The sequence below is a fragment of the Triturus cristatus genome, chromosome 5_1 (assembly GCF_964204655.1).
Source record: "Triturus cristatus chromosome 5_1, aTriCri1.1, whole genome shotgun sequence".
Taxonomy (NCBI): domain Eukaryota; kingdom Metazoa; phylum Chordata; class Amphibia; order Caudata; family Salamandridae; genus Triturus; species Triturus cristatus.
This window is the reverse complement of record NC_140587.1, coordinates 582,882,474-582,906,740: the sequence shown is the minus strand read 5'-3', so window position 1 is coordinate 582,906,740 and position 24,267 is coordinate 582,882,474. Positions and strand designations below refer to the sequence as shown.

General features: G+C 49.1%; 1 protein-coding gene across 4 annotated transcripts in view; it reads right to left on the bottom strand.

Moving 5' to 3' along the window:
- The window catches only part of MYBL1 (MYB proto-oncogene like 1), a 687,544-nt gene that overhangs the window by 52,022 nt on the left and 611,255 nt on the right, over nucleotides 1–24,267 (bottom strand). For 3 of the 4 annotated variants that reach the window (XM_085605511.1, XM_085605512.1, XM_085605515.1), the window contains one exon: nucleotides 16,898–17,056. In XM_085605511.1, the coding sequence (XP_085461637.1) occupies nucleotides 16,898–17,056 (159 nt within the window). The remainder of the gene's footprint in view (nucleotides 1–16,897; nucleotides 17,057–24,267) is intronic. The other variant, XM_085605513.1, reaches the window with a different exon arrangement.

The following is a 24,267-nucleotide window of genomic DNA, read 5'->3' as shown; positions in this document are numbered from 1 at the left end:
ATTGCTTATAGTCAATTTTTCCTAACCTCTCACTCAGGTCCAAATGTTTTAGTTTAAGTACACTAAGTTGTCCCATCAGGTTTTGCTGTTCTCTATAAGAGCTTAGACCCTGTCTGTCTGTTTGCTTATGGCTCCTTGCGGGAGTGCACACAGTTAGGTTTTATTTTTTTGCCTAAGAAAAAATTTAAATGGCATGAGGATGTTGTGTGTGCCCTAAGGAAGGGGTAAGACACTTATTGGATTTTTTTGCTCTGGAAAATAAAAATCCAAACAGTTTCCTGATCCTTGCTAAGGCACACAATTGTGTGTCTGTGCTCCAGAAAGGACTCACACTGTTGTCGTTATTTTGTTTTAGGCTAAGAACATTTTTAAATAGCAGCTGTCAACATTATAGGGCACAGACATGAATGTCTGTATGCCCACAAGGAGGCAGACACTGTTTAAATTTCTTAGGCTGAGAAATACACACAAACAGCATTAGGCTCCTTGCTGGGGCACATACAGATATTCTTCTCAAAATTCTTCTTAGAGAGAGAAGTTTTGTGAGAGGAAGAGTCTGTGCCGCATCCTAGAGCCAATGCTAGTTGGATTCTTTCTGAGGTAAGAAAAAAAATGAAAACACTTTCTGGCTCCTTGCTGAGAAAAGAATTGTGTGTCTTTGCCCCAGAAAGGAGCAAAATGCTCTGTGATTTATTTTTCAATAATTATCAGTGAAAGGGTTAAAGCTACATTTTGGGGAGTGCTGAGGAACAGTCTCATTCTAGGTAAATGTAATTTTCCCACTAGTTTAGTAGTGAATTACTTACTGTTGGTAATGCTATTTCTGATGGATACTCTATGTAACCACAGATTACCCACCTTGTGAATACCACAGGCTCCAGACTGAATCTGGAGAATTATTTTCAGCAATTTCCCTGCGGGCCAGTAGGTGGGTAATACTGTGCCACGTTGACTCTGTCCCCCTCCCAGAAATGATGTAGAAGAACAAGTTACTTACCTTCGGTAACGATGTATCTGTAAGAAACATTAGTTAGTTAGATTCCTCACCTTAGAATATCCCCAGGCGTCAGACTGGATCCGGAAGATTTTTCGTCAGCAATACGCCTTGCGCGTCGCTAGGCGTCGTCTGCGGCTCCGCGTCCGTCGTCGGCGTCGTGCGCCGGAATGACGTCGTCGGAGTACTTAGACGCCGCCCTCGCGCGCTGACGTCAGTTCTTGTACATAGCTTTCCGCGCCAGGAACGCAGAGCCATGCAAAGACCGACACTGGTGCCAAAAATAAAATCTAGGGGCCTGAAAAGGATAACCTTAACCCTAGATGTCAGTTCGCAGAACGGGGAGGATGGGTGGGTCGGTGAGGAATCTAACTAACTAATGTTTCTTACAGATACATCGTTACCGAAGGTAAGTAACTTGTTCATCTGAAAGAAACACGTTAGTTAGATTCCTCACCTTAGAATAGATACCCAAGCAATACCATCCCTGGTGGTGGGTCTGCGAACCAAGATCACACCAGAAAGTCCTGGAGGACAGAACGGCCAAAGAAGCCATCCCTCCGGACTTGGCTGTCAAGGCAATAATGCCTGGCAAACGTGTGTAGCGAAGCCCACGTCGCCGCCTGACAGATGTCCTGCAAAGGGACACCACGTCCCAAAGCAGTAGTAGCCGCTGTGGCCCGAGTAGAATGGGGGCGCAGCCCAACAGGAGGGTCCTTTTTTGCCAAAGAATAACAAATTTTGATGCACAAAACGACCCACCGAGAGATGGTCCGTTTGTGCACAGCTTTCCCCTTCTTAGCACCCACGTATCCAACGAAAAGTTGGTCGTCCACCCGGAACTGCTTTGTGCGGTCCAGATAAAAGGAGAGCGCGCGTTTTGGGTCCAGACGGTGGAGCCTCTCTTCCTCTTTGGAAGGATGCGGAGGCGTAAAGAAGGTGGGCAAGGTGACAGACTGCCCAAGATGAAATGGAGTCACCACTTTCGGAAGAAAGGAGGGACGAGGCCGAAGGACAACCTTGTCCGGATGAACAGAGAGAAAAGGAGGCTTTGAAGATAAAGCCTGGAGCTCACTCACCCGTCTAGCCGAGGTGATGGCTACCAGAAAAGCAGTCTTAAGCGTCAGCAGACGAAGAGGACAATTATGAAGAGGCTCAAAGGGAGCGCACATTAGAAATGTGAGAACAAGATTCAAGTCCCACTGAGGCATTACAAAAGGGACAGGAGGGAACCTGTGAGGAATGCCCTTTAGAAAGCGTGTAACAACAGGGGACTTGAAAAGAGAAGGCTGATCAGGAAGCCGCAAGAAGGCAGAGATGGCAGCAAGATAACCTTTCAGGGTGCCGGGCCAAAGAAAGAAGAAACAGTAGAACCTCAGAAAGAGGGGCGGAAAGGGGATCCACAGCCTTTGCTGTGCACCATGCCACAAATTTGTTCCACCGGCAGGCGTATACCGTCTTTGTGGAGGGACGCCTGGCTGCCAGAATTATATCACAGACTTCAGGAGGCAAGTCAAATGGCATCAACTGCCGCCGCTCAATCTCCACGCATGGAGGTGGAGGCTGGACAGGTTCGGGTGGAGGACCGTCCCCTGCTGCTGCGACAGAAGATCCTCCCGAAGGGGCAGACGTATCGGAGGATCGGTCAACATACTGAGTAGCTCGAGATACCAGTACCTTCATGCCCAATCCGGAGCCACCAAGATGACTTGGGCCCGGTCGCGCCTGATCTTCTTCAGCGCTCTGGGCAGAAGTGGTATAGGCGGAAAGGCGTACAACAGACCGCAACTCCACTCGTGACGAAAAGCGTCGCTGAGCGAGTGCCGCCTTGGAAATTCCAACGCGCAGAACTGCTGACATTGCGCGTTCTCTTCGGTGGCGAATAGATCTAACCAAGGCTCTCCCCACTGCTGAAAGAGACCTTGCGCCACTTCGGAGTTCAGACGCCATTCGTGATCCATCATGCACCGGCGGCTGAGTTCGTCTGCTCTGGCGTTCAGAGAGCCCACCAGATGTTGAACCACTAGGGTGACGCCCTGGTGATCCAGCCACGTCCAGAGGCGCAGAGCCTCCTGACAAAGGGTCCACGACCCCACCCCGCCCTGTTTGTTGCAATACCACATGGCGGTGGTGTTGTCCGTGAACACCTGTACGACACTTCCCCTGACAGAGGGAAGGAAGGCTTTCAGTGCAAGTCGGATCGCTCTCAACTCCAACAGGTTGATGTGGAGACGAGACTCCGCCGGAGACCAGAGGCCTCTGATCTCCGCCTCTCCCATATGGCCACCCCATCCCAGGAGGGACGCATCCGTCACTACGACATGCTCCGGTTGGGGAAGGGAGAGGCTCCTGCCCATGACCCAATCGCGGTCCTTTAGCCACTACTGCAACTGCTGTGCAGTGCCCTCCGAGATCAAGACATGGTCGGACAGGTTGCCGTGATGCTGGGCCCACTGAAACTTCAGGTCCCACTGCAGAGCCCGCATGCGCCGTCTGGCGTGATGCACTAGTAGGATGCAGGAGGCCATCAGCCCCAGAAGCCGCAACACTAGCCTGACCGAAACCCAGGATAGAGGCCGAAAGATGGGAATCAGGGCCTGAATATCCCGGACCCGCTGTTCCGGTGGATAGACCCGGAACTGCGCCGAATCGAGAACCGCTCCGATGAAGAGGAGCTTCTGAGAGGGACTCAGGTGTGACTTCGGCACGTTGATGGAAAACCCCAGCAAATGCAGGAGATCCGCCGTAGTCTGGAGGTGGGAGACGACCGCCTGGGGCGAGCCCGCCTTCAACAACCAGTCGTCGAGATAGGGGAAGACTGGAACCCCTGATCTGCGCAGATGAGCTGCGACCACCGCCATCACTTTCGTGAACAACCGAGGGGCACTGGTGAGGCCGAAGGGGAGCACGGTAAACTGAAAGTGCTCTTGGTCCACCGTGAACCGCAGGTAACGCCGGTGGGCCGGCAGGACGGGGATGTGGAAATATGCGTCCTGCAAGTCCAACGCTACCATCCAGTCTCCAGGGTCTAGGGCAGCTAGAACCTGAGCCAAAGTTAACATCTTGAACCTTTCCTTCCGGAGGAAGGCATTGACGTCCCGGAGGTCCAAGATAGGGCGTAGGCCCCCTTTGCCCTTCTTGGGAACCAGAAAGTAGTGGGAATAACAACCACGACCTACTTCTGGGCTCGGAACGCGCTCGACGGCCCCCTTGGCCAAGAGGGCCGAAACTTCCTCGTGGAGAAGATTCAAATGATCCCCCGAGATACGGTGGTGCTGCGGTGGCATGGCTGGAGGGGTCGTCTCGAAGGGGAGGGAGTAGCCCCTTCGGACGATTTGCAGCACCCACCTGTCCGATGTGATGGACCGCCAGTGGAGCAGGTGATGGCGAACTCTGCCGCCCACTGGCGTGGAATGGGCCTGAAAGCTCGGACTAGGAAGGCTTTGAGGCGGATGCTGCCGGGGTGGATGTGGGCTGACCTCGTCGTCCCCCAGAACCGCCTCGGCGGAAACCATGTCCGCGACCGCGCGCAGGTTGGTTCTGCGGCTGGTGGCTAGGCGTACGTGAGGAGGCACCCCTTCCTTGGCCACGAAAGGGGCGAAAAGCGGAAGTTTGCGACCGCGGGGCCGAGAGGCCCAAGGACTTGGCCGTAGCCCCGGAGTCCTTAAAGCGATTCAGCGCACTGTCCTCTTTCTCACCAAAAAGGCGAGTGCCATCAAAGGGCATGTCCATGAGAGTGCTCTGGACATCACCCGAAAAGGACGTGGACCGCAGCCAGGCGTGACGTCTAAGCGCCACCGTGGTAGAAATCGCCCTACCCAGCGAGTCTGTAGTGTCAAGCCCCCAACGGATAGCATGCCGTGCTGCATCCCTCCCATCGGCCAGAGCCTGGGTAAGTCGTGTCTGGAGCTCCTCCGGACACAGGGGCAGCACGTCCTCCACCGTATCCCACAGAGAGTGGGAATAACGGTCCAAGAGACAGGCGGTGTTCAAGGACCGCAGGCCCAAACTAAGGGAGGAGAACAGCTTTTTGCCAAACTGTTCCAGTCTCTTGGAATCCCGGTCCGGCGGAGCGGTCGGGAAGGAGGATTGGGAGGTAGAAGCCTGGATAACCAGGCTCTCGGGAGTGGGGTGTTGGGACAGAAAACTGGGGTCGCCCGGAGCAGGGCGGTGGCGCCTGGCGACGTTCCTGTCCACAGGAGGAACTGTGGAGGGCTTGGACCAGGTGCCCTGCAGAACGTCAATGAGGGCCTCATTGAATTGCAGCAGAGGCTCAGTGGAGCTTGCTGCAGACTGAAGCACCTCAGTGAGGACGTTAGTCCTCACAGCCACGGCAGGTAGCTCGAGCCCAAGGGCTGCGGCCGCCTTGCGCAGCACCACAGAGAAAGCAGCACCCTCCTCCGAAGCCACAGTCGGAGGAGAGATGAATCCAGTGTCTGGAGAGGTATCCAGACCACTGGCCTCCCCCAGTTCATCTGCCCAGTCCTGTGACAGCTGAGCCTGAACGGCCCTAGGATCCTCGGATCCCTCCCAGTTGTCCCCATCATCCGATTCCTGGTATGCAGGAGGAAGGATCGGAGCCGGGCGATAGACAAAATGCGTCTCCAGCGGCGCCGAACGCGGCGTCCATCGACGCCGTATCGGCGCCGGGCCCGGAGTGGGGCTGAACCGGGGCTCGACGCCGAGCGGAGACAGCGTCGGAGGTGGTACCGGTGTCGACGCCAGCGGAGGAGGCGTGACTAGGTCGACCGGCGTCGGCGGGGACTCGGGAACGGGTCCCTCGGGCGCTTGCGGCGTCGAGGCCGGAGCCGTCAACGGCGCCGGGGCCGGAGCCGCCGGCAGGCAAGGTTGCCCAGTCGGGTCCGCGGGGCCCGAAGGCGCGCCAGCGGGCGTCGACGGCGGAGCCAGGTTCCTCATGGCCGAGAGGAAGGCACTGACTTCCGCCGGCATCGCGTCAGTCCCAGGGACCGGTGGGTATGGGGACTTGCGCGGCGCCTGCGGCTCCGCCGGAGCCGCGGGGGTGGAACCACCCTGACCCTCGGCCGAGTCGCGCGACCGGCGAGGGGAGTCCGAAGAGCGGTGTCGCCTCTTGGACTTCTTGGAGTGCTTCGACTTACCCGAAGACTTGGATCCCGACTGCCGAGTGGCGAATCTCGAGAAGCTTACGGGACCGCTCCCGTCTAGCCTTCGAGGTCAGGGCCTTGCAGTCCGAACACGACTCCGCGTCGTGGTCGAGGCCCAAGCAGTAAAGGCACCGGCGGTGATGGTCCGTAACCGACATCAAGCGGCTACAGTCAGCACAGGCTTTAAAACCAGGCATCCTACCGGAGTCGAGACAAGATCAAAAAGGATCGAAAAAGTTAGTCAAAAAGTGACTAAAGGGGTAGCTCTCCCGGATCTGCGCTTACTGGCGCGGAAAAAAAAAGAACTGACGTCAGCGCGCGAGGGCGGCGTCTAAGTACTCCGACGACGTCATTCCGGCGCATGACGCCGACGACGGACGCGGAGCCGCAGACGACGCCTAGCGACGCGCAAGGGGTATTGCTGACGAAAAATCTTCCGGATCCAGTCTGACGCCTGGGGATATTCTAAGGTGAGGAATCTAACTAACGAGTTTCTTTCAGATGTCACATATAATCACCACCTCTGTGCCCGGATGTCATTTTCTCTCTGAACCTAGTCTGTGCCTTTGGAATTGGAGCTATCAGCTGATCAAATTAGACAGTCAGCAGATCTCTTAATTGGGAACTTTTTAAGAAGCAGAACAGAGTCCATTCCACAGAACGGGGATTTGGGAGGGTTGGTGAGGAATCTGCTGTTAGATAGAGTATCCACCAGAAAGTTTTACTGAAGTTACGTAACTTGTTCTTCAGATGGATACCGTAAACTCCTCACCTTAGATTAGAGCAGATCCTAACCAAACGGCAGCCTGATCCAGGGACAAATGCTCAAGCCGAAGAGTTCCGACTCCACTGGTCCAATCTTGAGCCACTAAGATGACTTGGGCCTGGTCCTCCCTGATCTTCTTCAAACCTCTGAGCAGAGGAGTTAGGGGCTGGAATAGATACAGGAGTTCTGAACTGCACTTTAGGCAGAAACAGTCTTCGAAGGCAAGTTGCCTTAGAAACTCCGGCGCACAAAACCTGGACACAGTGTACTCTCCGCTGTGATGAAAAGATCTAGTCAGGGTTCTCCCCATTTCTGGCTAATACCCTGCGCGACCTCTGAGTGTAAAAGCAGCTCTGGCAATTTTGTCAGACCTGCCAGGTGGGGGAACTTGCCATTTGTGATCTGCTACGCAATGCCAGCTGAGTGTTCAAAGATCCTGCCAGGTGATTGGCTACCAGGGAGATGGCTTGGTGACTCAGCCAGTTCCAGAGACACAGGACAAAGGACCCCACTCCACCCTTTTTGTTGCAGTACCACATCGCAGTGTGTTTTCAATGACAACCTGAACCAGGAGGAAGGCCTTTAGAGCCAAGCGAATCGCCACATCTCCAACAGAATAATTTGGTGCTGGGTGCCAGAAACCAGAGTCCTCTGATCTCCAACTCTCTCAGGCAACCTCCCCCACCCAGCAACAATGCAGCTGTCACAATGATCAGCCGCATGATGTAGGAATCGGGGTCTACCATTGGCCCAATTGCAGTCGAGCACCCACCACTGCAGATCTCCTGCAGATTCCTCCGAAACCTGGAAAGAGTAGATAGGATTCCTTGGTGCTCAGCCCACTGAGATGTCAAATCTCACTGCCGATCCCTCAAATGTCATCTGGAATGTTTAAGTATGGTGAAGGTAGCAAGAAGACCAAGTAGCATCAGAGCCACTCCCACTGAGATCCACGTCAGAGGCTGAAACATCGGGATCACAGGCTGAATATCCTAGACTTGTTGAGATGGTGGAAAGGCCTGAAGGAGCACCATATTCAGAACTGCTCTGAAGAACACAAAAAACTCTGCGAAGGAGTCAGGCATCACTTTGGCACATTGATGGATAACCCCAAAGATGTGAAGAAGTTTGCCGTCAACTGTAGATAGTTTATGACAGACTACGGCAAGCTAGCCCTCAGCAGCCAGTCATCAACGGTATGGTGAAGACTGGTATTCCCAATCTCCGAAGATGTGCTGAGGGGCACTGACAGGACCGAAAGGGAGCACAGCAAACTGACAAAGGCTGTCACCTACCTTGAACCACAGGTACTGCCTGTGGAACTGTAGGATGGGGATGTAAAAATACCATCCAGGTGCCTAGGTCCTAGATAAATAGAACCTGGGCCAGTGTGAGAATCTTGCATTTGACCTTCTTGAGAAAGAAGTTGAGAGGTTGAAAATCTTAAATAGGACAGAGGCGTCTGTCATCCTTCAGCATCAGGAAATACCCGAAGTAATTTTCAGTCCTGTATCTGATGCCTGGACCCTCTCTATGGCTCCTTTGGCCAAAAAAGCCTGAACTTCTTGCTGGAGGATGGACAAATTGCCCCCTGAGCGATGGTCTGAAATGGGAGGTATATGTGGTGGATGGGCCAAGTATCTGGAAAGGTATCCAGCGCACCCAACCGCTGTACATCCATATAGTAATCATCATGATCGATTTGGTCATCATCTTGATTATCATCAAGGCCATGTTAGCTATGGTCTGATTCTGAGCTAAAGAGGTTGTGAAGAGAATGTCTATACTGAGGCAATGGCAGAATTTCAGTCCGTGCCTGAAGAAGCTGTCGGTTGAGGGAAAATTGAAGGACGATGCAACTTCGGCTGAGTTTGAGAGAGACAGAGTGTTAGGGCGGGATCTGCCGGCAGTAACCAGACTGGATGCTTCCTCGGATTCGTGATGTCAAAAGGCGCACAGTAGGTAATCAGTAGGGTGCCAATGATAAGGAACATGGCATCCCCTTGAAGGCCTTCCCCTGTGAAATATTGCCAATAACCCCGGAAACTCGGGCCACATTGGGACAAGTTGGGTAATGGGTTCTTCATTAGAAGTTTGTGACCGAAACTGAGTGGCATCTACACAACTTTCCAGAATAAGAGTGATGTGGCAAGGGAGAATCCTGCTTCAAGTTCTTATCCTTCTTTTTAGACCTGAATTTTCCAGAAGACCTGTCGCAGTTACAGCCTCGAGAGTGGGAACGGAATGGCACTCAACTTCGAGTGGGAAAATCTTTTCATCGCTTTCTGACGACATTCTGAAATGTAGACTTTGGTTTCGCGTTCACAGAATTGCCTTCTGATTCATCCTAGAACAATCTTAACAAGACGAGCTGTGTGAGGACACGAGGCACCAGAGGCATACTTGATGAGTGTCAGTCACAGACATTTGTATGTGACAATCAATACAATGTTTTAACCATGTAATTTGAGGGGGTGGCGTCCATTGTACACTGTAGAAATTCTGAATAAAAATGTTTTTCAAGACAAAACAGCGATGAACAAGCTTTGGATCCGTGTCAGAAGGTGTGAAAAGAAAGTAACTGATGTCAGTGTGAAGGGGTGATGATTATATATGGCTCCAGCGGCACTTTCGGGGCTGGAGAGTCGCATGATGCCACCTATTTGCATGTAAGTAAATTCTAAACAAACTTTTCTGGATCTAGTCTTGCTCCTGGGGTTATTCACAAGGCGAGGAATCTGCAGTTATAAGTAAGCATCAGAAAACAAGCCTTTGCAATGCAATCGGTCTCGCATTTGTTAAAGTTAGAGCTGTTGGTGTTGAAAATAATGTTTTTTTCTTTCGTTTTTTTATTTGCAGTGGAGTTATTATATTTGCATAGCACTATTGCCAATAGTATAAAAAAGAAAAAGTTTAAAAAAAAATCATTTGCAACGCCAACAGCTCTAACTTTAACAAATGCGAGACCTATTGCATTGGAAAAGCAATCGGTCTCGCATTTGTTGGAGTTGGAGTTATTGGCATTATAAATGCCATTTTTTTTTACCTAGCCATGTTGCAGGGTGCAGTACCATATGTGACCAAAATGATCACATGTGGTACTGTACCCTGCAGAAGATATGGTAAATCCACCCTACCCATAATGCACTGCACGCAAGACAGTACCATAGGTAAATTCCAATAGCTATGTCCATATATGCAATTCATAGCTTTGAAATATGACAAAAGAATTATTATATTAATTCCAGATTAGGTTGTACTCTGTGTGGAGCTGATGAAAGGAAATTAATAGAAGGTCTTAATAAATGTGAGATGTACTAGTAAGTAAAGTAACCACTGCCAGCCTTACTGAGGACCAAGCTTGTGTCCTGATGAAACCCTTTAAGAAAGCGGTGCTCTGAGGCTGTAATTAAAACTTAGGGAGTAGCAACACATGTAACAGGGGGTGTCCTCATGAGAGGATGCAAGAAGAGACAAGGCAGTACTAAGGAGAAACTACTAAGCCTATTGACCAATGAAAAGCTACCATTTACAAATGACAGGGACAGGAGCCAATTAAAAAGATGGGTAGAAAGTTTACTTTTTTTGTATTTGCAGTGGAGATATTTGCATAGCACTCTTGCCAATGGTATAAAAAGGTAAAAAACGTTGTTATTTTCAACACCAACAGCACTAACAAATGCAAGACCTATTGCATTGGAAATGTAATCTGTCTTGCATTTGTTGGAGTTGGAGTTATTGGCATTATAAATGCCAATGTTCTTTTTTTACCAAAACATGTTGAAGGGTGCAGTACTATATGTGGCCAAAAGACGTCCCATTGACCCTCTTTTGGCCACATATACTACTGCACCCTGCAAAGTTGGAGTTATTGGCATTATAAATGCCAATGTTTTTTACCTAGCCATGTTACAGGGTGCAGTACCATATGTGGCCAAAAGAGGTCCCAGGGGACCTCTTTTGGCCACATATGGTACTGCCCCCTGCAGAAGATATGGTAAATACACCCTACCCATAATGCATTGCATGCAAGACTGCACCACGAGTACATTTAACTAGCTATGTCTATATATAAAAATAGTAGCTTTGAAATGTGACAAAATAATTATCATATTAATTCTGGATTAGGTTGTACTCTGTGTGGAGCTGATGAAGGGAAATTTATAGACAGCCTCATATAAATGTGAGATGTTCTTGTGAGTGAAGTAACCACTGCCAGCCTAGGTTAGGACCAAGTTTGTGTCCTGCCTGAAGCCCTTTAAGAAAATAGTGCCTTGAGGCTGTTAGACATAGGGAGTAACATCACATGTAACACGGGGTGTCCTCATGGGAGGTTGCACGAAGAGACAAGGAGGTAACAAGGAGGGACTTCTAAACCTATTGTCCAATGAAAAGCCACCATTTACAAAGGACAGGAACAGGAGCCAATTAAAAAGATGGGCGGAAAGTGGGCGGAGCTTTATGCACATATCCTGAATACAGCATGTCTCGAAGAGACAGCGCAAACGATGCCTAGGCGAGACCTAAAAAGGAATACTGAACTCCTGCGTCCACAGCCTTTTTAAGGAAGCATACTCTGCAAGACATGATCTCATCTCTTTAATCAAAAGGAATTCGGTTAAAAATTGGTTTAGCATGAAAAAGCTGCTACTAAAAGTGAAATGTCTGAATCCATGGGGGTGGGCAGATATCAAAAAGCACTCTCTAAGGAACCAGAGATAGATGGACAATTCCTCAACTTCAGAGGCATCTAGTGCACTCTCACAGGAAAGATGCTCTTCTGACCAAGTCCAGATCTCTTTTGCTGAAAGACCGATGAAGACAGAACCTTGCTGATGCTTTCAGAGTAAATAGATCTCAATATAATTCCTATTGGTGCAAAGGAACAGTGTTCAGAATATTACAGCAATTCCATCCATTACATTTTGCTTTCTAACTGAGCGATGTTATTCTCAACGTGAACTCATGCCAATTATGTGCAAAACTTCACCCAGCTCTTTCAGGTGAATCAAGGAGTAGAGATCACTGATTGTTCTTCATTGTTTATGAGATCTTGTGCCCTCCCCAAGGGAACATCTCAACAAAGAAAGTATTAATCTACAAAAATGCTATTTTCAACCAGGCCATATAACCTGACTGACACAAAAGGCGTATAATTCACTCCCACACTCCCAAATTTAACAAAATGGAAGACAAAGATTATGTTTTCATTATCTGTAAATCAAAAGCCCAACAGGTCAAACTTCACATTTCCCTCAAAGTCAACTAATCACAACATTTTAGTAGTAGTAGTGTTATTTTCGTATTTCTAAAGCGCAACACTTATCCACTAGGGGATGTCACGGCGTTCGGTAGTTACCACTCCTATCCAATGAGAGAACTTCACTATAGAGAATACCTTAACTGGGTAAAAGTCAGGTTTTTAGTTTTTTCCTAAATCTACTGTGGTTATCAATAAGCTGGATGTCCAGTGGTAGCACATTCCATTAGGCAGCAACCAAATAAGTAAAAGAACGGCCGCCCGTTTTAGTTCTCCTTATACGTTTAGTGTTTGCTAGAGCGGAGTTCTGCGATCTCAGGTCGCGAGTAGGAATATAGAACTCTATTCTATTTTGTAGAATCTCAGGTCCTGAGTTATAAAGGACTTTATGCACATAGCATAAAGGTTTGAAATCAGCTCTTTGACGTATAGGTAGTGGAGGAAGCTGGTTTTGTATATAAAATACCAAAGTGAGGGATAGTGTGCAGAGAGTCCAGGGAGTTCAAAGAGGTATAGCAGAGGCTAAATTCGATAAGTACTAACAGCACTCTTTGTGGTAGTGTGGGCAAGCAGTTAGGCTTATCCAGAGGGTGAGTTAAATTTATTGAATTCACTCAATCAAGGACTGATTACACACCCTCAGAGACAGAATCCAGACCAAATATAAGTATAAAAAAGGTATACTTCTGTTTTATTTTAGAACCAAGCAAGACTGTTCAAGGAAATGCAGTTGTTTGATGTTGCAATCGTTACAGGTTTGCATACGCTTTGGAAACAGTTTAAATTACACAGTAATTACTTTCAGATTGCACCACCAGCAGCACTGAGGCGGCCGGGTGCAGAGTGCAGGGGCCCAATGTTAGCCAATGGGGCTAACGGGGCCTTCGGTTAGGGTCTGCTGACAAGCAGGCCACTCGGTTGTGGCAGCAAAGCTCCTGGGGTTAAGGTCCACACTGCAGGGACCAACGATCAACATAGGAGCTGCACCACCAGCGGCACTGGTGCGGCCGGTTGCAGGGTGCAAAAAGGATGCTGGGGAGCCTGTGCGTTTCAATGGAGTCCTTCTGTTGTGCTAGGTTGCTGCAGGCTCGGGTACGAAGATTTCCAGAAGGTGACCATTGGCTAGAGAGGTAAGTTGGGTTCTTGGGGGATGCCTGGACACTGTCGGTTGGGCAACCCAAGGCCGTGGGGCGTTGGGTGCAGCGGGTGTCTTCTGGCGACGGGTTTTCTTACCAGCTTCGGTCGGGGGCCCTTCAGGTTGAAGCTGCAGGCGTTGTCTCGAAGCTTGAGGGAGGTCGGGGGATCACCACATCCCAGGTCAGGATCGCTGGGGAGACCTCCTTGTGGTGTTGGGCCACTTGAACTCGGGCCGGGTGAGTCAGGTGCATCACGGAATCAGATTCTGTGTGTGAGACCTTGAGCAAATCCGGTGCTCACAGGAGACAGTGTAAGATGGTACCAGGCCAGGTCCTCTGGAGGTTGCTGGCTGCTGGACTCACCGGGGTTCTTGCTGTAGGCAGGTTGTAGATGGGACAGACCGGCAGGACTGAGGCCAAAGCAGTTGCTGCCCTCCTCTTCTTCCTGGGTCAGCAGAGCTCTTTGGTCCGTCTTCTTTCTTCCTTGAATCTTAGGAGGTAAGGTTCAGGGTTGCCCCATATACTAAATTTAGGGGCGTTTAAGGGGTGTGCAGGTCAGGACCAATGGGTCCCTTCCTTGGGGTGGGTACACCCCCTAGTATGCCACCCTCCAGTCGTAGGGGGCATGAGCCTCTCCCTAATTGGCTGAGTCCCCTCATCTTAAAGATGGAGGGTACTGTGATGTGGGCTTCACCTCGCTTCCCCCACCTAGCTTACTTTTCCTGCTGTTTCTCCAGGCCAACGTGGGGCCCAGAACCAGTGGGAGCCAGTTGCTGGGGGCAGCAAAAGACAGCTTCAAAAGGCAGCAGGCCTTTGAAGCTTCCCTTTTCGTGGACCCAGCCCATGGGGAGGAGGCATGACGCCCAGGATGACCTTTGTTTCTGGACTTAGAGAGCGGAGGCTCTCTACCCAGGGGTCCAGAAACCTGCCTGATGGTGGCAAATGGCGGGCAGCCATTCAGGAACCACACCAGGGCTGGTCGATTTTCAGGGGGCTTCTCAAAGATGTCCTGTGAGTGCATTTTACATCTAATCCAACCCTGGCATCAGTGTGGGTTTAATGTGCTAAGAAGTTTGCTACCAAACTTCCCAGTTTTTATCAAAGCCATTATGGAGCTGTGGAGTTCGTAATGACCAACTCACTCCCGATCATATACTCTTTATGGCTTTACTACACTTACAATGCCTAAGGAAGGGCTTGGACACTGTAGGGGTAAAAGGCTCATGCCACTGTACCCTCCTCATCTTAGGGCTAGTGCACCCTGCTAGAGGGGTGACTTACCTAGGCCTTACACAGTGGGTTGTAGGCATGGCACACAGGGATGTGTACCATGCCTCCCTTTTCTCTGCACCAAAACACGCAGCTAGCAATGGAAGTGTGTGGGTGTTAAGGTACAGGGCCTCTAAGGGTGGCACAATAGGTGCTGAAGTCCTTAGAGGGCATCCCTGGTCACAGTGCCCTTGGTACCCATGGTACCTTTTACAAGGGGCTTACCTGTGGCCAGACATATGTCAATTGTGGGTACAAAGGTACAGTCTTGGGGAAGAACACAGGCCCTGGGAACTTTATTGCAAGGACCCCGGGCACATCAAGTCAGGTTGCATCTGATTTCAGGTAAAAAGTGGGGGGTAACCATGCAGAAAGGGGCAATTTCCTACAGGTAGCCAATGTAAGGCTACAAAACAGGCTGAGGCAGTGCTAATTCTGTCCATGTAACAAATTAACTTGGCAGCAGCGTTTTGGCTTTCCTGTAATCTCATGAACAGGTAGTACGCATGCCTACAAAAAAGCATTACTATATACCAGCCTGCTCTTTATAAGAGCCTGGACTATTGTTTTATGCCAAGCTATCGGAATCCAAATGAACAGTCTTCTCAATAGCATGAGGATCCAAAGCATTTGTCACAGGCAACTCTGATATGATCCTGCATAGAAAGGCGATCGTCAGTGATGACCCCCACATTCTTTGCTGATTTTTTTGGGGAGGCCAACTTTCCCAATGATGCCGGCCACTAAGAGGCATCCCAGATCAGCTGCGCCCCACCGAATAACAGGATCTTAGTTTGTTTCTGCATTTAGTTTTAAGCAATAATTTGTCATCATGCCTGCTACTTCGGTGAAGCACTCATGAAGTTTGCCTTGAGTCTCGTCAGGATTCTCACCTAGTGAGATAATCAACTGGGTATCATCTGTGTAGGACGCAACCTCAATGCCCCATTTTATGATGATCTTTGCAAAAGGAGAGACGTATATATTACACAAAGTAGGGGGCAATGAGGAGTCCTGGGGAACTTCATAGTTGGAGATACGAGGGCTGGATCTACAAGTTCCTAGTTGTACTCTCTGAGTTCTATCCGTTAGAAAAGAGCTCAGCCACTTAAGAGCATGTGAATCTGTTAATCAGCAAACTGTGGGAAACAGTATCAAAGGCTGCAGACAGGTCAAGTAGGATCACGGCAGTGGCCTTGCCCTGATCAACGACTGACCTGATATCATCCAATTCTGCTAGCAACATGGACTCTGTGCTGCTGTTTGCCCGAAAGCTTGTCTGAGAAGGATCCAATAGCCTGTCATTTTCTAAAAAGCTCAGTCAGCTGGTTATTCACCAATTTTTCTAAAATATTAGACAGGAAGTGAAGGAGTGACATGGGCTAATAATTGGAGAGAATGAATATGTCTACCAGTTTTATTTGCCTGGGGTAGTAGTACTGCTTCCTTCCAAATCCATGGGTAAGTTGCCTCTTCGAGAGATTTGTTAAAAATGTGAGTAAAATGAGGACTTAATATATGAGCTAAATAAGAATATATGAAATGAGGGCAGGGGTCAAATGGGGAGCCGGATTTGCCCTTCGACATCAGATGGAATACCTGAGTTTCTGAATATTGTTCAAAGGCTACCAGATGTATGTTAGTATCTGGGTGGAGGGGTCTAAAAAAGTCTGTACATTGTCATAAGACGATGGTTGGATCTCAAAACATAAAAAAAAAAAAATTGGGACACAAGCACCACTCCCATCTCACCGCTGCCGCTTTTGTTACAGGGGGCCGATATTTCAGCAAAACCGGCACCCAGTATCAAAAACGCCCCCTCCATGAGGTCCAAAACCTCCCCCACCCTGGTGGCCCTGCCAATGTCTAATATTTTTGTAGACACAATGTTAGAAAACAACAGCTCTAATATATGTCACGCTTTGTGGGTTGGGCCTGTAATACATTGTTTGAATTGTAACATACCCATGTCCTTCTCTAACTGTGGGCCTAGTTCATTCTCAGAATTATCAAAAGGCACACTGAAATCGCCTATGATAAGGTACTGTTCGTGTGTTATACTTAGCTCCACCAAGTGGACAAAAAAGATGATTAATCCACGGTGTACCTTGACCCGCTGATCTATAAAGGAGCATACCTCCGAGTAGCTTTTGTTTCCTATGGGTGAGTTGGAAAGCTAAAATCTCACTCTCCTGAGACATGGACTTATGTGCCATAGTGCAAGTGAAAGTTTCTTATATAATAGCTATGCCCTCCCCACCAACATTTTATGTATCAGTAATATATTAGTAAACACATAAATAATGATAAACAGATACAAAAGCATAACACAACTGATATAAACCATACCTGAACATACTTTTCAAATCGGACACTTTTTGAAGTGCAAGGCATTGTTTTCTTTTTAGTTAATCTGTACGTTTTGCTTTTCTCAGGCGTCAGAGGGCACCTGCTCTGCTTTTCCATCAAAGGAATCATGAATAAAGATGTAGTGAGGAGATTTTCAGACTAAAAGTATAAACAACAAAAAGAGAAACTTGAATGTACTGTTAACACTGAAGGCACACAAAGATTAAAACGAGATTAATATACCTTGAGCATTTTTCAATCTATCCTAAGAATTTAATGGGTAATGTTCCAGTCTCTGACAGTCATATTCCACACGTCACATTCTCCATAACCTTTTCATGCAGTGTCAAGGGTCAGGACAGAAGAAGGTATAATTTCTTACCTGTCACTCCAGTTCTCTCGTAGGGGTATTTCCATGATAGTCATAAGCTTTGAATAGTCTAATCCGCCTGTGGGGAACCCCGGATTCTTTCTTTCCAATATGTTTTCTCAAGTGCTGAGGTTGGCCTTTCTTCAGGAAGACCTTGAAAAGTCACTTAAAGTCATAATGCAGCCTAAGGGATAAGGCTACAGTGGTCTGAATTCTTCATCTTGAAAGGGCAAAAGGAAAGACTCCAAGTAAATATGCACTTGATGCATGAATAATTTTTCAAGGACACAGTAGAAGAACCTTCACAAACCCTTTTGCTATGAGAGAAACAGAAAAGATGTGCAGGGCCATGTAGGCCATAGGATGTCATTATATGTTAAAAAAAAAAAAAAAAAGGAGACTGTGTCTTTAAAAACAGTGAGACCTTCAATATCCTACCATGCTCAGTCAAAGGCAATTACCTCAGTTTTTTTTTTTAAGGCTGTACTAGCTGAGTAATAGCGGAGCATGAAAGTGTCTGTCTACTCCAACAGGGAGAAGCGAGAGTTGCTTATGAATATCATGGAAATACCCCTACGAGAGAAGTGGAGTTACAGGTAAGAAACTATACCTTCTCTTGAAGGGGACTTCCATGTATAGTCATAACCGTTGAATACAGTAGCAAGCACATCCCCTCCGATGGAGTCGACAGAAACCAAATGTTAGAGAAGCAGTTAGGCAAAGAGATTTCTGAGACGCCTGTCCTACTTGAGCATCTGCTCTAGCATCTGTGTCCAGGCAGTAATGCGTAATGAATGTGTGAACTGATCTCCATGTAGCCGCTTTGCAGATGTCTGCCAAGGGAATATTTCTCATCAAGGCATTAGTGGCTGCCTTGCCTCTAGTAGAATGTGCTTTGGGTTTACCAGTAAGAGATTTATTAGCTAGCTGATAACAGCATAGGATGCAAGAAACAATCCACCTGGAGACTGACTGTTTGGAGGTAGTCAGACCTGTGTGTACTGGACCATAATTGATAAACAGCTGTTGCTCTTTGTGAATAGATTCAGTTTTATCCAGGTAGAATTTTAACACTCTTTACATTCAGCGAGTGGAGGGCTCTCTCCACTGGAGAAGATGAGTTTTGAAAGAAAGTGGGTAAAGAGATAGTCGGATTTATGTGAAAATCTGAGACCACTTTCGGTAGGAACCTTGGATGGGTATGCAACACTACTTTGGAAGATTGGAAGACTGAATATGGCTCATTAGCACAAAGGGCCTGTATCTCACTAACACTATATGTTGATGTTATGGCCACAAGGAAGGCAGTTTTCCAAGTGAGCTGTTGAAGTGATGCCTTATGAATGGGCTCAAAAGGCGGAAGCATGAGGCAAGAAAGCACTACGTTCAGATCCCATCGTGGAGATGGATGTCTAACTGGAGGAAAAACCTTCTTTAACCCTTCCAGGAAATCATTAATAACTGGAATCCTAAAAAAAGTGGTTTGTGAAGGACTCTTCCTGTATGCCGTTAGACAGGTGGACTTTGATGGAAGAAAATTTTGAGGCCAGATTTAGCAAGGTGTAACAGCTATGGGAGAATTACATCCTCCTGGCAAGATGTAGGATCGATCTGTGTGGAAGAGCACCAAATGCAAAATCTCCTCCATTTAAAGGCGTAAGCAGATCGCGCAGATGAACGCTTTGCTTCCTTTAAAATGTATAAAAAGTCCTGAGGTAGGTTCAGATGGTCATACTGCACTAACTCAGGAACAATGCTGCCAAACTCAAGGAGGAAAGGTTGGGGACGAGAGGTTGGGTTTCAGAGGTTGACCTCTGAACTTTGTGAGAAGGTCTGGCCTGCATGACAGCCTGAGATGTGGACGGAAGGACCGGCGAAGCAGGTCTGGAAACAACAGCTGCCTCGGCCAATCTGGTGCGATGAGGATCATCCTGGCTGTCGTGGTTGAAAGCTTGCTCAGGACTGCCAGGATCAGAGGTATTGGTGGAAAAGCGTAAAGAAATTTGTTGCACTAGTCGATCCATAGAGCATTTCCCAATGACCTTGGATGGTAAAACCTGGTGGAGAAATCGCTGCCTTTTTTTTTTTCTTTTCCGCTGTGGCGAAAAGGTCTGTAGATGGTGTGCCACACAAGCTGAAGATATCCTGCACGACCTCTTCGTTCAGCATTCACTCGTGGTTTTCGTCGATAGCCCTACTGAGAGTGTCTTCCTGGACATTCTGAACACCTGGCAGGTAAGCAGCTTTTATCTTCAGATTACTGACGAGAAGCCAGTGCCAGATCGTATGAACTTCTTGAGGCAGGGCTCTGGACCGTGTTCCCCCCTGCTTGTTCAGGTAGTACATGGTGGTTGTATTGTCCATCTGAACAAGCAGAGTGTTGGTTATGAACGAAGGATTAAATGCCTTGATTGCCAGGTGAACTGCATGGAGTTCGAGGAGGTTGATGTGGTATGCCCTTTACGACGAGGAACATGTTCCTTGTATCTACAGGTGACCCATGTGGGCTACCCACCCGAGCGGAGAGACATCCTTCACAATGGTCTGCGTTGGGTCTTACTGGTGAAAAGGCATTCCCTGCAGGAGATTATTCACTGGAGTGATCCGACGACATGAGTGGATAGGGTGATCTTGTCCTCCCAGTTCCCTGATAACTGGCTCCACTTATCCTCCAAGCACTCCTGGAGAGTGCGCATGTGGTAGCGAGCATTGGGATTCAGAAATATGCAGACCATCGAGGAGAGGAGACTATGCGGACTGTTGGATGGCCTACACGCTGGAGGGTGCGACGCTTCTGCAGAATGGCTAAACGTCATTCCCCCAAAGGAAACACCATTTCCTGTAGTGTGGTGATGGTCGCTCCTAAGTAGTAAACACAGAGGTAATCTCGGGTCTAAGAAGGTAGTGAACACAAAAGACCAAGGCAGGTGAATTGAATCCCCACAGGGATAATCCCGAAAGAGGACTGGAGCCCTCACTCATCAAGAGGTGACATGCTTCATCATCGGGTTCGTTCCTCCAGTGGAAAATCCTAGTTCCATAGGGGGCTATAAGCCCCTCACTAAGAGGGAGGAGTCCAAGGATTTTGTTCAGCGAGGATGAGGCTGTATGTACAAGGAGTAGTGTTCCTTATACTGTGAGTGAGGTAAAAGAGAGCAGTGCTAGAGAATCAGTGGTGAGAAAACTAGTGGTGAAGTTAAAACTGGCTAGTGAATACCAAAAAAGGCTTTACTGTGTAGGATTCACTGTCAGGATTAAAAAAGTGCATAAGGTAGAGTAGTGGAGATTCGACACTACTATTCGCAATAGGTCCTTTCTGACCTATTGCGAAGAGCTAGGTTTTTCCACTGGAGGAACACACCCGATGATGAAGCATGTCACCTCTTGGTGAGTGAGGGCTCCAGTCTGTGTTCACTACCTTCTTAGACCCGAGATGACCTCTGTGTTTACTTAGTATATGGGGAAACTTCATCTTGCTGGTCTATAAACTTTTTCCCTTTGACCCCCCTAATTCCTGTTGTTTATAGGCTCCTAAGTAGTGCAACATTTCGACTGGTGTTGAAGAGGACTTTTGATAACTGATGTGAAGACCCAACCTATGAAGAAGGTCGCAAGTCCATTGGAAATGCAATTGAGTTTCTGGGAAGGTGGACCCCTTGATCAGTCAGTCGTCATACATACACAGAGCTGTTCACATTACCCATAAAATAATGTACAGTTAAAAAGCAGAATCGAGCAAGGGCATCCAGGATATTAAAGTACATACTTGGATCATCAGGACCTAAACATAATGGATCGGAGCCACCTGCTGCAATAAGGCTACGCCACTGATAGCCCACATCTTATTACAAATTCAAAGAAAAACATACTATACTGTCCCTAATGGAAGCTCCGGATCTACTCCGGATATATATATACACACACACACACACACACACACACACACACACACACACACACACACACACACACACACACACACACATATAGTTACAGGGAATCTGTATTCTGAATTTACTTGCACAAAACCATAGAAATTCAGCAGTTATACTTATAGTTAACCTGCGCTTAAGAAACTATGACTCGTTGCCTTAAGTTACTTAATGAACAAGTTACTTACCTTCGGTAACGATGTATCTGTAAGAAACATTAGTTAGTTAGATTCCTCACCTTAGAATATCCCCAGGCATCAGGCTGGATCCGGAAAGATTTTTGTAGCAATACCCCTTGCGCGTCGGTAGGCGTCGTCTGTGGCTCCGCGTCCGTCGTCGGCGTCGTGCGCCGGAATGACGTCGGAGTACTTAGACGCCGCCCTCGCGCGCTGACGTCAGTTCTTATACATAGCTTTCCGCGCCAGGGACGCTGAGCCATGCAAGAGACCGACACTGGTGCCAAAAAATCTAGGGCCCTGAAAGGGATGACCTTAACCCTAGATATCGGTTCGCAGAACGGAGAGACTGGGTGAGTCGGTGAGGAATCTAACTAACTAATGTTTCTTACAGATACATCGTTACCGAAGGTAAGTAACTTGTTCATCTGAAAGAAACACGTTAGTTAGATTCCGCACCTTAGAATAGATACCCCAGCAATACCAACCCCGGAGGTGGGCCTGCAAACCAAGATCACACCAGAAAGTCCTGGAGAACAGAACGGCCAAAGTGGCCATCTCTCCGGACTTGGCTGTCCAGGCAATAGTGCTTGGCGAACGTGTGCAGTGAAGCCCACGTCGCCGCCTGACAGATGTCCTGCAAGGGGACTCCCTGTTCCAGGGCAGTTGTCGCCGCTGTGGCCCGGGTGGAATGGGCTCGCAGCCCAACAGGAGGGACCTTTTTCGCCAAGGAATAGCAGAGTTTAATACACAACACGACCCATCGCGAGATGGTGCGCTTGTGCACAGCTTTACCCTTCTTCGCACCTACATATCCAACAAAAAGTTGGTTGTCCACCCGGAACTGTTTTGTGCGGTCCAAATAAAATGACAGCGCACGTTTTGGGTCCAGACGGTGGAGCCGCTCTTCATCTTTTGAAGGATGCGGAGGCGGAAAGAAGGTGGGCAGCGTGACAGATTGCCCGATGTGAAAGGGAGTCACGACTTTAGGAAGAAAAGAGGGACGTGTCCGGAGGACAACCTTATCCGGATGAACCGAAAGGAAGGGAGGCTTAGCTGACAGAGCCTGGAGCTCACTCACCCGCCTAGCGGAGGTGATAGCCACCAGGAAGGCAGTTTTCAGAGTCAGTAGACGAATGGGACTGTTGTGAAGGGGCTCAAAGGGAGCGCACATCAGTAAAGTGAGAACAAGGTTCAAGTCCCACTGAGGCATTACGAATGGAACAGGAGGGAACATATGAGTAATGCCCTTGAGAAAACGTGAGACAACAGGGGACTTGAAAAGAGAAGGCTGATCAGGAAGCCTTAAGAAAGCAGAGATTGCAGCAAGATAGCCCTTCAAGGTGCCCAGAGCAGAGCCCTGCTGGGCCAAAGAAAGAAGAAAGAGAAGAACCTCAGAAAGAGGGGCAGAAAGGGGATCCACAGCCTTTGCTGTGCACCATGCCACAAATTTGTTCCACCGGCAGGCGTATACCGTCTTTGTGGAGGGACGCCTGGCTGCCAGAATGACATCACAGACTTCAGGAGGCAAGTCAAATGGCATCAACTGTCGCCGCTCAATCTCCACGCATGGAGGTGGACAGGTTCGGGTGGAGGACCGTCCCCTGCTGCTGCGACAGAAGGTCCTCCTGAAGAGGCAGTCGTATCGGGGGATCGATGGACATACTGAGTAGCTCGGGATACCAGTACCTTCGTGCCCAATCCGGAGCCACCAAGATGACTTGGGCCCGGTCGCGCCTGATCTTCTTCTGCCCAGAGTGCAGAAGTGGTATAGGCGGAAAGGCGTAACACAGACCGCAACTCCACTCGCGGCGAAAAGCGTCTCCGAGCGAGTGCCGCCTTGGAAATTCCAACGCGCAGAACTGCTGACATTGTGCGTTCTCTTCGGTGGCGAATAGATCTAACCAAGGCTCTCCCCACTGCAGAAAGAGACCTTGCACCACGTCTGAGTTCAGACGCCATTCGTGATCCATCATGCACCGGCGGCTGAGTTAGTCTGCTCTGGCGTTCAGAGAGCCCGCCAGATGTTGAACCACCAGGGTGATACCCTGATGTTCCAGCCATGTCCAGAGGCGCAGAGCCTCCTGACAAAGGGTCCACGACCCCACCCCGCCCTGTTTTTTGCAATACCACATGATGGTGGTGTTGTCCGTGAACACCTGCACGACACTTCCCCGGACAGAGGGAAGGAAGGCTTTTAGTGCAAGTCGGATCACCCTCAGCTCCAAGAGGTTGATATGGAGCCGAGTCTCCGTCGGAGACCAGAGTCCTCTGATCCCCGCCTCTCCCATATGGCCCCTCATCCCAGGAGGGACGCATCCGTCACTACGACATGCTCCGATTGGGGTAGGGAGAGGGATCTGCCGCTGACCCAATCACGATTCGTGAGCCACCACTGCAGCTGGTTCGCAGTGCCCTCTGAGATCAAGACATGGTCGAACAGGTTGCCTCGATGCTGGGCCCACTGAAACTTCAGGTCCCACTGCAGAGCCCGCATCCGCCACCTGGCGTGAGGTACCAACAGGATGCAGGAGGCCATCAGCCCCAGAAGCCGCAGCACCAACCTGACCGAAACCCAGGACAGAGGCCGGAAGATGGAAATCAGGGCCTGAATGTCCCGGACCCGCTGTTCCGGCGGATAGACCCGGAACTGCGCTGAATCGAGAACCGCTCCAATGAAAAGGAGCTTCTGGGAGGCACTCAGGTGCGACTTCGGCACATTGATGGAGAACCCCAGCGAGTACAGGAGGTCGGCCGTAGTTTGGAGGTGGGAGACGACTTGCTGGGGTGAGCCCGCCTTCAACAGCCAGTCGTCGAGATAGGGGAAGACTGGAACCCCTGATCGGCGCAGATGAGCTGCGACCACCGCCATCACTTTCGTGAACACCCGAG